Source organism: Bolinopsis microptera, chromosome 13 (assembly GCF_026151205.1).
Source record: "Bolinopsis microptera isolate Bmic1 chromosome 13, MBARI_Bmic_1.0, whole genome shotgun sequence".
Taxonomy (NCBI): Eukaryota; Metazoa; Ctenophora; class Tentaculata; order Lobata; family Bolinopsidae; genus Bolinopsis; species Bolinopsis microptera.
The window spans coordinates 4,220,680-4,233,783 of NC_087084.1; the positions used below are offsets into that span (position 1 = coordinate 4,220,680).

General features: G+C 38.5%; 1 protein-coding gene across 1 annotated transcript; it reads right to left on the minus strand.

Moving 5' to 3' along the window:
• Positions 1–972: 972 nt before the first annotated feature.
• Positions 973–6,390, minus strand: LOC134824877 (short transient receptor potential channel 7-like). The gene is made up of 8 exons (XM_063836857.1): positions 4,070–6,390; positions 3,746–3,886; positions 3,433–3,569; positions 3,003–3,118; positions 2,650–2,713; positions 2,350–2,449; positions 1,598–1,683; positions 973–1,413 (listed from the first exon to the last, which is right to left on the minus strand). Exons 1-8 carry the CDS (start codon positions 6,303–6,305, stop codon positions 1,363–1,365), a joined length of 2,931 nt encoding a protein of 976 aa, XP_063692927.1. The 5' UTR covers positions 6,306–6,390; the 3' UTR covers positions 973–1,362.
• Positions 6,391–13,104: the final 6,714 nt, after the last annotated feature.

Consider the following 13,104-nt stretch of genomic DNA (forward strand, 5'->3'; position numbering starts at 1 on the left):
GTTACCATCAGATTCGAGTGTCAGGTATTTCGAGTTACCACCAGATTCGAGTGTCAGGTATTTCGATTTACCACCAGGTTCGAGTGTCAGGTATTTCGATTTACCATCAGATTCGAGTGTCAGGTATTTCGATTTACCATCAGATTCGAGTGTCAGATATTTCGATTACCACCAGATTCGAGTGTCAGGTATTTCGATTACCATCAGATTCGAGTCATTCGAGTGTCAGGTATTTCGATTACCACCAGATTCGAGTGTCAGGTATTTCGAGTTACCACCAGATTCGAGTGTCAGGTATTTCGATTTACCATCAGATTCGAGTGTCAGGTTTACCATCTGCATCAGATTGGAGTTTATCACCAGTGCAACATATAGATTGAATCGAGCTAAAAATGTGCGATACGTTTATCTTGATAATGTTTCGCCTGAAAGATTCTATTGACATTTCTCAGACAAGTTCTAACATACTTTATTTGACAGTTTCTAACGTTACCGTTCGAGTTCCCCTACTACTCGGACATAATAAATCGTATTGGAGTGACTAAACTCGGTTTCGTTTATACAGGTATGTCAAGTTTTCTACACACTACACGTGTTCTGTTTTACTTTTAATATGTAATTTAGACATTATTGAGAACTTATTAATTAAGTTGACCATTATGATGTAGAAAAACTTAGCATATTTTTGTGATCATGTAAGTTAGTCCCAACGTCACGTAACGACAACCTGACTTCTATAACCTGACTCCCCAATTTACTACATGACGTTACCGAGTACATGATGTCACCGAGTACATGACGTCACCGAGTACATGACGTCACCGAGTACATGACGTCACCGAGAACATGACGTCACCAAGTATCCTTTACAGGTCCATTCAGTAACGCGAGGTTAACAGAACTGATGCACATTGCACCTCTAATGAACTTGTACACCTTGGAAGGTGGTACCGTCAAGTATGAGACTTTGGTAGAAGACAAAGGTAAGTGTTCTGTACTTTTACATTACGATTAAATATTATTATGAGTTGCATGATATTGATAGTTAAAACGATAATTAAAGTAACTAAACATAGATTCAATGAGTTGAAAACGCAAACTGTCATTATCATACCATAATTTTTTATTAAACTCTATAAAGAACGGCTTTAGATTATATCGCTAATGTAAACTTATTTTACGCTGCAATTATTCGCGAATTTTAAAAGTTTTCAAAACAGTATTTCTACCAAATATCACAACACAGAAAATAATGCAAAATTAAATATTAGCGTTTTGATAAATCGACTCTCCGAGCTAGTTTGTTGATAAGCAGATATCGCATCTTCATTTCTTGTACAACAGATATAGATTCATCATCAATTAGAGACGTTTTCCAAGAAAAGATTTCATCTTCTTTAACACTGGCATGGCCTGGGAAATTTACTATTTAAAAAATTTTAAAAATGTATCCTCAAATAACTACAGTTTATGTTCGAGTTGCATTATCATAATTTAATTTTATATTAATTGGCTGCTGCTGCATCAATGAAATTAAACAATTTAAAAGATTAAAAATTGGTAAACACAAAAAAACAAAATTAAAAAATTCCCTCACTGTGTCAGCTTCACGGTCTTGATGTATCTCCAACAAACAATCGTAATGCAAATGTACTTTCAATTTCGGCTTTTTTTCTTCTTTTCCTGAAAATATACTCGATAGCTCACAATTATTTTACTATACTAATTAAGTAATTTATATAGTGAAACATATAGTATTTCAAGTATTATATAAAGGGCCGGATCCAAAATATAACAAGAATTGCGCCCGTTGTTTCGTTTTGGCGGACGCTAGATTTCCGTTCACTATAACTATAAATATAAGCTCCAATCAGCTCACTTCATAATAATAATATTGATACACATCAGTACACTATACTACGCATGCCACGTACAAATTGGGCTTGGCCCGCTTATAACCTAATACTATACATTACATGCACCCTTATATACATTGAAACACAGTCGCGCCGCGCATTCATTGACCACAGGCTATCTATACATCACATCTCCGCAAGCAATCCTCGCGCGCTGCACTGCGCGCTGGTTGTCATGGTAACGGACGGAAGGACAGATGACAACATATTCAGACCCGCCTACCGCTATCTCCAAAATCCACGTTTTTCTGCAAAAACGTCCATTCGTAACCTTTCACTATTGCCTTTTTACAAAAGGGTGAACGAAAAAATGTCGAGATTACTGGTGACCAGAAAAATTCTATACAGGGTGTTTCATAAACAATGTCCTGATTTTAAAAAGAAATATATTTTATAATAGGAGTGCAAAAAGCCAATACTGAATATTACACACTCAAACGTCTGTCCTTTTCCTTGACGACACGGTAAGCAGTGTAGATTGGGACCATTATCAAACTGAAGGGAAAAACCCAGGGTATTCCCCCCTTATACTCCTGGAAGGAACGATGAATTATTATTAACGTTATATTTTATTATTTATTGTATAAAAATGTTGTCCAAAAATAATCAAATATTGCAAGAGATTTATAGTATGTAAAGTAGCGTATCATAATGATAATATCATATAATATATATATATATATATAATGAAAGATAAATTATCATCAGAAACTGTAATAAGTAATTAACTAACCGAAAAAAGTTGACATCTAGAATACTTCCACTCTGTGTCCTCGTTACTTTGTATGTTCACATACCTGTGAAAATAGCAAAAAATAGTGAAAAATAGTGAAATATAGTGAATAATTGTGAAAATTGTGAAATTCATTACTTTTCTCTTGATCAGCATTAAACTTTAAGTTGTCAAAAGTACATAACAGTAATTTTCATATACCAGGCCTCTCGGGGGAAATTTAAAGTGCAATTTTTTTCCTATCCCGTGCAAATTATAGAAAAAAAGTACAGGTGTGCAAACCATAAAAGGCATATTATATCATGTCACAAACAATTCTTACGGACAATTTACGCACTAAACATGGTACTAACGTGTTATTCAGCATCGCAATTAGAGTGTTCAGAATGATGATAGCTCCGATAACTGAGTACGCTAACGTTAACACCAGGACAATCCAATATGTCACTATATGGTCCTTTGATAACTCCTTGTGGTGGTGGGCAGATTTCTAATTAGCTAATTAGTAAATTAGAGTGATCGGAATGATGATAACATCAATTTCATATGACATTCATGTCAAAAACAATAGAATTAATTAATGACATAAAATTGATAATATAAAGAAATGTAATCTTGATGACAACGATGATGACATGAAAAGAAAATATGTTCAGTGAACAATTATCTGATCATTGGCGCTATCTTTTACTTCAAGTTCTGTTTCAAAATATTTAATTTATAGAAATTTATTTATTTGTTAAATTTATTTAATTTATGGAAATAATTATAAATCAACCGTACATCATAGCTGAAGATGTCAAAAAGAGTCCAGATCATGCTGACAAGAACTTTTTCAAATGTGCTGAACTGCTCATAGTATGGTGTGCCCGTAACCTTTCTGTGACAATTAGCAATGCAGAGTATTGCACAAACAAATCCTGTGGTTAATTAGGAGTTAATTTAATTAATTGGACATTATTATATTACCTGTACTGAGTACATATGATTTATTGTGTCAACTAAGAAATATTGTCATAAGTTAGCATGAACAAAATTAGAATATATATAGAAAACTAGAAAATAGAATATATTATGTAATAAACAATAGTATTACCTAGCAATATAATCACAAGAAGGACGAGTAATTTAGCAACATCACTCAGCATCTTTTTAACAGCAAGCTGTAGAGGCCCAATCACGCTCATCACGTCCAGGAAGTTCATCACACGAAAAAACACAAACATTTGGGTTATACCTGCAAAGATATGTTATTTAGTTAAAAATAAAATAACAATGAGATAACATCAAGATAACATCGAGATACATTTAAAATTTTAAGGCTTATTGACACATCAAAATTTCTCAATTTCGTTGGCTACCAATATTTACACTATGTCTGCAATGACCCCTAGTAAATATCTTTGTTCTCAGTACTTACTATATAAGTAGATTGATGTCAAGGTATTGGTTTTAAAACCTTCCACCAATTTCTCGGGTTCAATCAGCTGCACCTCATCTTCGATCTTTGATATGTCTACTGCAGCCACAGTACAATTCCAAAATCTTATAGCGAAAGCTACAATCATCAAGACGCAAATCAGTACATCAACATTGTTCCAGAAGTTGGAGAAGTATTTTTTGGCACTCCTCATGCAGATCATTTGATACACTTCCATTTGGATTCGTGCTAGCACACATAGCCAAAGAATTATTTCCGGAATGTTTATCCTGGAATTGCTTTGAAGAAAATCTTCTGCATAATCATTATTGATTTCGCCCCCTTCTTGATCCTCCAAAACAAATTTGTCAGGAACTGTTAAAGCAACGTAGAGAAGAAGACCCAGAAGGATGGCATAGTTAAGAAGGTCAGCAAGAAAAGAGTAGAATGGTGTGGTAATACTCAGGGAAAGATAATCTAAACGACTATATTTAAAATTCCATTCTCTCAAAACCAAGTAGTCTTTGATTAGCAATAACAAATATATTGGTCCCACAAAGAAGGACGTGAACGGTTTAAAAACAAAAAGAGCTTTTCCTCTGTAGCTCTTAAAATCTTTATTACCATAAAACTCTTCAAGAACTATTTCTTGGCAAAATGGATGCGACAGAAACTTTTTTTCTTTAGTCTCCAGAGCGTTTTCAATGTAGTTGGAACCACAAAGCAAACGCCTTGCTTCCCAAAGCGTACGACAAGCATCCAAGTAAGCAAAGGTGAAATCTCTGGCTGACTTAACGAGGATTTTGCAGTCAGTGGTGTATTCCTTTTTAACTGAAGCAACCTTGAGAAGCGCACCAATAATTTGATGGGCAGTTTTTATTGGGTCCTTGGTAAGCATCAAAAATTCATGTTGGAAAAAGGCTGTAAGGGACAACATTGCGGTGCGAGATTCTTTGTCGGGATTTTCCAGAGTAGCACACAGAGTATCCACTGCCTGCTTGATGTCTGCTCCATGGAGTAGTAGTTGCCGGAGGATATTCTTATTATCAGTATTAGTAGCAGTAGAGTTTACCTTTAAACTCACGGATCGGGCTACATAGACTAAAGGACAATCCTTGTTATCATCCACTTGGTTCGGATTGGCCCCATATTTCAGGAGCATCATTGTCATATTGTTTCTGGAGGACCCCATTTTACATGACAGAAGGAGAGGGCAATTACCGAAATGATCACGAGCGTTTACCAGATTTATTTCCGAGTGATATTTCTTTTTGCATCCAAATTTTGGTACGATTTCTACTGGATGGCAGTTTTTTTCAAGAAAAGATTCCATCTCAATATCACTCCCCATTTGGATGATGAGAAATAACCTTTGCAGCCTTTCAAATCTTTGATCTGGGGTTAGGTTTTTAGCTCTCTCCTCTCGTGCTTTTCTTTCTTTTTTTAACCTGGCATTTGTAACAACTCTGTTGTTCTTATTAATCGGTCTCCCCAACTTTCCTCGCTTTGTTTCACTCTGAAGCGAACTGGAAGTGACGAAAGACCGATCTCTACTTTGCTTTGAATTCAATTTGATTCCAATGGGAGTTATAGGTTTTACCTTCTCTTTGAAAGGCTGGCGTCTTTTCTCTTTAGTTCGGCGAATGAGGGGTGTACGAGATGATTCATATTCCTCACGAGAAAGTGATCTGCGGTTGACAGCGTTGTCTTCGTTACCAGTCTGATCACTGCTTACAGTTGTATCAGACTTCCAATCCTCACTTACACAAACCTCTAGGTCCTCACTCTCACTGGAATGTTCTGCAGCTAAACGTTTACTCCTGAGACTAGTCAGTAAATCACCAATTCCCTCGCGGATATCTTGAAACTGGGGCTTGTTTTCTCGCCAGTTTTGCAAATCTTTCAGCACCAATTGTTGATTTTCAGATGCCTGCTTTAAATTAAAAAAGTCATGAACCTTTTTATTTTTGTGACCAGTTTTTGATAAGAATCTTGGCTTCTTTCTTTGATGAAACTGATCTTTGCCATGATCGTCTTGACTAAGATCAAAATTTGAAATGGTGGTATCCTGGTTATTGTCAGGACCATCGTCAAGGAAGTATACTATGGGTAAGCCCAAAGGAATAGGAATGTTATCAGGTTGGATTGAACTACAACCGTATTTATCCTCCCCTCCATCAGAATTTATGCTGTTCCAACCCGAACGCTTAAAGCTTGGGCTAAAATCTAAACTCATCTTTCAGTCTTTTAAGCGACGAGAAACCATTTGAACATGATGAGTCTTAGCTGAAAGATGATTCTTTACAGCTATTTTTCTAGCTGGTAAAGAGTTTTAAGATTAGGGGAGATCACGGTCAAATGGGAAATTTGGTCAAATGGGATTTTGCGATTTCAGGAAAACAGGGATACGGTACCCTGATAGAATTATGTAACTGGTATCCCAAAGATATGAGCTACATTCCATTCTTATTGCTTTGATATGCCAAGATAATTCGATTTTGCTCATAAACACTCTACGTTGTTTCCTGGGAAAAGAAACTATAATTTCCGTTATACTTTCGCTGATTCTGGAGTGTTGTACTTTACTTCTGTGTCTGTCCATTTCCAACCCTATTATTTAGTTACTCTAGACACTTTTAAGAGTGTAATGATAGTTGTTTGATATCGATATGCATGTTAAAAATTAGTTTCTAGTGCTTTTCCAACGCAGCCTATTTCGGTCATATGGTACGATTTTATTTAGCTATTCGGGATATCCCATTTACTTACTTTGTTACTTTGTAGGGTTTCATAGAATCCTCTATCGGGCCATCGAAAAAGTCGACCCCCCGGACAGTGTAGAAACTGTTTTATCACCACTCCAATCAAGCAAGGAGTTTCCATTCCGACGGCTGTATCCTGGAGCTGGAGGCTCGTCCGGAAATGACTTCACAAAGTTCGTTAAAGCCGCTTTGAATTACATAGGATCCTCGATGGTGTGCATATGTGTTGGGATTACATTCCATAATCGAGGTCCAGTGACTGCAAATGAGTTGTCATGTAGTGCTTGATTACGTTGACTGCTGGACTTAGCTATACTGGGCACAACTGCTTTTTGACCATGTCTGAGAGTCACCGAGAACTGGATACCAATATCATTAGGGCACTTGCAATGCAGAACTTTCCACATGTTGATGATTAAATACCGTTCTCTTCTTCTTTGCAATGACATCAGATCTAGGGCCTTTAATCTCTGCCAGTAGTTGAGGTGCTGGGTGCCATCTATTTTCAATGTAAACGTACGCTGAATCCCTTCTAGCTGTTGGATGTCCTTGTTCTTAGAGCAATTCCACAGAGGACAGCAATACTCCAGATGGCTTCTAACGAGAGACTTGTACAGAGTCATCATGGTGGCTTTGTCTCTCGTTTTGAACGCACTTAGCACCCAAGAAGCAACTTTTCCTGCGCGTTCAGCTATCCTGTTGACGTGTGGGGTCCAGGACAAATCAGCGGAAACTGTCACTCCTAGATCTTTCACCGTTTGAGTGGGGTACAGCATGTTTCCGTTAGACACTTCATATGTTTGAGCTTGGATGGCGAATGGATGATCAAACAAGGAATTCTTTGGACAATGCTTGTGAACAAGAAGCTCGAACTTATCCTCATGAAGGGCCATGTTGTTGCACTTAGCCCAATTAACAACAGAGTTGAGATCATCCTGCAGGACATCTTTGTCGGCCAAACTGTAGATATGCTTAAGAATCCTAGTGTCATCAGCAAAGAATCTGATGACAGACCCTTTAACACATAGCTTCATATCATTTATGAACAGAATGAATAACAGTGGCCCAAGAACGGTGCCTTGTGGAACTCCACTGAGGATTGCGGCAGCAAACGATGATACACCATTTAACACAACACATTGCTTCCTTTCAGTCAGGAAGGATCGGATCCAGTTTACCACCTTCTCATGAAACCCCAATCTCTTCATTTTCAGAAGCAGTAACCGATGATCGACCTTATCAAAGGCTTTGGCAAAATCCAGATATATAGCGTCAGTGTCTGCATTTCTAGTAAGACCTTGAACTATATCGTCTACGTGACTTAACAGCTGGGTAAGGCAGCTTCTTCCTGAGCGGAACCCGTGCTGGTTGTTGCAGAGTAACTGATTTTTCTCAATAAAGTCAACCATAACACCACGGAGGATACGTTCATACACTTTGATGATGTGCGAAGTGAGAGCAACTGGTCTGTAGTTGACTGCCTTGGCCCTGTCACCCTTTTTAAATAGTGGTGTAATGTAGGTGTCTTTGTAGAACGATGGCACTGTACCGTTTTCAAATGATTCCTCCCAAATAATACGTATAGGAGAACACAACTCCTTAGCACAGTTTTTCAAGAGAGTTGTAGGTATTCCGTCCGGTCCACAAGCAGAATCTGTAGAGATACTTTTTATAGCTGAAATGATATCTTCGTCACTAATTCTAAAGTCCTCTAGTTCTTGTGGGTGCTGGATAGAGGGAGGGGAGAAAACCGGATCCTTAACATCAGGAGAGGTCGGATCGCTAAACACAGAGCTGAACTGTTCCTGCAGCAGATCGGCCATTTTCTTGGGGTCTGTGGTTATCTCCTGGTTGCTATCAAAGAGCATGTTAATACTGGATTTGATCTTCGACAGAGACTTAGCATAACTGAAAAAGAACTTGGGATTTGTTTTGATCTTTTCTACTGCCCTGGATTCCTTTTCATCAAGTCTCTTGGTATGGGCACATCGAATATCATACTGTAGGAGTGCAACCTTGTTCCTAACATTTCTGATGTGATCGTCAGGTGCACCATTGTTGACTAAGGCATTCAGCCTTCCCTGGAGTCGGTTCCTTTTACGCCGCAAAGCATTGGTATGTTTTGGGCGCCCAGAAGGTTTAGCCTTGCGGGGAACATGAGACGAGCATATCTGAAAGAGGGTCTCAGTAAACAAGGCTGGGAAGTCTTCAAAAGAGCATGAAGAACGAAGTTGAGACCAGTTAGTGTCTTCTATCTCGTCTCTGAGCGAGCTGAAGTCTGCTTGGAGAAAATCAAGGCATCTGTACGAGTTTTCATCAAACTTCGGCACTGCTGATTTCTCCTGTTCAAGTGGATTATATGCTAGCATAACATCTACCACGTGATGGTCTGACATTGTTGTGGTTTTGCATTCAACATTTGTAACAACTCGGTTGTTGTTAGTAATAAACAGGTCCAAAACATTGTTTCCTCTCGTTGGACACATTACGTACTGACTCAGCAGATGATCAGACATGAAAGTTAAGAAATGCTGTGCTGACTGCTGAATTTCTTGCGTGCCTCCAGATTGAACACAATTTGTCTGCCAGTCAATTGAGGGTAAGTTAAAGTCTCCAGTCATCATGATATCGTAGCTGTCGTCATTAATACTACTGATACATACGGAGAAAAAACTGAGGAGTGCTTTAAAGCTTGACAAGGATGCATTAGGCGGACGATAAGCCACAGCAACACATGTCTTTATAGTGCTGAAACTACAGAAAAGTCCTTCACACGTGCCGTCATCAAACGTGTTACACTCACTGACCGGTAAGTTGATATGAGAGTAGAGTAGAACACCCCCTCCCACCCTTGCATCACGGTCGCTGCGAGATACCGAATAGCCTGGTATTTGCAGTTGTGCGTCTGACATATAGGACTTGAGCCACGTTTCCGTAAGTGCTATAAACGGTAACGAGTGGTTTCTGAATTTCTCATCCTGAATAAGAGCTGAGATTTCTGGCACTTTCCATCTACTCGTACTAGGATTCATGGACTGGACATTTAAGACGAGGCATGAGGAATAAGGGGCACGTGTGTCCTCTGAGGCGGTAGGAACTGCGGGTACTGGTAGTGGTATAGTGGGAGCGCTGTTCCTGGCTGAAGAGGTGGAGGTGGTCTGGGGTAGTGGTAGGGCATTTGAGTTTGAGGGAGGCTGGACCGGTGGTCGACTATTTCTGATAGGAGTCCGATCCTGGTTTGCATCGTTTCCAACAGTCTCCGTAACTCTAAAAAATCCTGATTCGCCGCTGTTACACCTTTTGATGGCATGGATTTCTTATTCTCTGCTTTTCCCTTCTTGTGTCCAACAGCAGAGTTTGTCTGACGGCGGGTACCCTTCAAATGAATAAAAGTGCAGTCAGACTTCGTGCAAAGTTTATTCTTAACTGAAAACTTGCACAACACAGGGTGAAGAAACTTGCAGTCTGGACCTTTACTGCAACCAAACTTGTGCTGATTTCCGTATTGACAGAATCTGTTACAATACTTCGGGTGTTCAAACTCACAAATCTGACCATTATGTTTCTTCTTCCCCTTGAGACCATGAGGACACTTTCCACGCTTGTACTTCTCACAAATTCTCTCCTGCGCAGCAGCAGATGATTTCTCGTGAAGCTCTGAATCGTCAATTGCTACACTAGATTGAGAAGTGGAGTGTTCTGTGATTTCCTCGGATGAGGACATTTGTGACGCAATCAAATCCTGCTTGGGTTGCTGAGATTCGGAATCTGATTTGTTCACAGTACTATCATCTGATTTGTTCACAGTACTATCATGCCGGCTCTTCGATTTTCGTGGTTTAATAGGAATGCTTGATTCCATGCATGATTTACACAACCAAACATAACTAGAAAGAACAGTAGCACTAGTCAAAACATCGTGGAAACTCGTAACAGCAGAACAGTTGTGAGATCCCCGAAAACACATATGACAGTGAAAAACGGGTTTCTGATCGGCTTCAAACTCAACAGTGTACTTTTCGTTACATTCCAAGCATTCTGATGGCAGGAACGCACGGAGCTCGAACTGAATTCTATTGGCAAGACTGTCCTTTGTATACAGTTTGTTCCCGTCTGAGTCGGCTAAATCAATGTTCAAAAACTCTGCACACGGTTCCAACATATCAAGATTAAAAGCAGATATTAACTTGACATTTGCTGAACGCTTTGCAGAGTGGTCAAAAACTGAAATGACACGTTTCACAATTTCATTACTTCCTGCACGGAGAAGCAGGTTCCCAATAGCCAGTTCATTAGAGTTATCGCCTGACATTGTACACTTCTTGTATACAGTTACACACGTTGTACACAAGGTTATCACAGAGTAATACCGTTTTATCAATAGAGATAAGAGAGCTGCGTAATGTACAACCAAAGCAATTTAACAAATTTAGCCAAAATTTTGCTATCCCATTTAACCAAACTGCGTTATTTGATCTGTATATGAGCTCTTCCTTGCAGGAATATGGCCCCAAAAACAGATAAAACTAAAAAGAAGCGTAATATATAAACATGGGGTTGGGACCTCAGTACAAGAGAAAAACTAACAGACAGTCGTGGTCGGAAGCTGACATGAGCCGGGCACTAAGAGCGATTGAGGAGAAAGAGTGTGGCTATCTAAAAGCTGCAGCACTATTTAACGTTCCAAAAACTACCTTAGAAAGACGATTCAAAGGAAAAAACAAGGTTTTTTTAGTTCTTTGCCAAACTGATAAAGGCCACTCAAGCAAACGACAGGCGAGCATCATCAGCTTGCATCATCACCAACTTTGTACTTTTCAGCCAGTGTATTAGATGATATTTTGTACTATTTTGTCAAATGGGACGTTTTTCTTTTGCCATATGGGATATCCCAAATAACCAAAATTGAAGTATCCCATTGGACCAAAAAAAAATTCTAGCCATAACTATCACTGTCAAATGGGACAGTGGTTTTACCATCAAATTAACCACATTTTTCAGTAATGCACTGGTCTATATGAAAGACTAACTTATAGAGCCATCATTTAACACCACAAAAGCCAACCTGGTAACTAGTATGATTTTAAACAAATTGAAATATAAAAGTATCCCATATTACCGTGATCTCCCCTAAATACTTTTAACTTTAGTTGATCAAGATAAAAAATCATATATATCGTATTCACCTCAATAAGGTTGAAAGTTTCGCATATACGTGTATCTCTTCCAAAAGGGCCCTGGAGGTTTGTGGAAACTAATTCCGAATCACCCCATAGCTTAGTATAAAAATGCTTTCTTGAAGAGTTCTGAGCAAAAACGTTTTTCGTCCCGTGACAAACGCATATTTGGCTGTTTAGTGTTTAGGGTTATGGATAGGGCTACGGTTAGTGTTAGGGTTACGGTTGTACCTTAATCCTAACCGTAAAAACTGGAATCATCGCACGTGAACCTACACGGATAGATTCGATTTTAATCGCCACCTTGGAAACTGGATTTGCGTAAGCGTGATTCATGTTTTAGACGATAATTACAATCATGATGAAACAGTTGATGTAAAGTTTACTATAAGAAACTGTTTCATAAAAGACAAAATTTAGATCAACCCAAAATTATATAGTTTACGATATTTACAAGTGCTATATTAATATAAGCTTTAGTTTTTACTCTATACCACTAGTAAAGTTATCGAAGAAAAGTAAAGTTATCGAAGAAAAGTACAAAGGAATAAGGATCTTGAAATGAGCACATGGGATATTTTATCACTGATCAAATTTAATTACACAGCTAGACGCTGTGTTCTAACTGCGGTCGCAAAAGACCCACTCGTCCGGGTCGCAAACGACCCATCAAGTTTGTCCACGTCATTAATAGATTAATTATCAGTACCAATATCACGTGGTTCCCCATCAATAAAGTCAGCGTAACAGTTGGGGTAAATTCACTGAGCACTTCACGCACTTGTAGGTCTTAATCCCACACAAACCACGGTGGCTAACCATTAGTATAATAGGTCCCATGAGATCCTATAAAGCTATAATATAATAGGCGAGTTTGGTGGGTTAATTTCTAAAACGATTTAAATTAAAATGGAAAGAGGTGTAATAGTGGTGAAAAGTGGTGAAAAGTGGTTTAAAGTGTACGGACCTTATGGTCATGGAATGTGGTGCCTAATAATGACTTAATTATCCACGAGAAAGAACTGATTCTGCGATTATGTGTTACTGTATCAGGAGGTAAATAGTAAATACTCCTACCCTTTTTAACTGCACACTA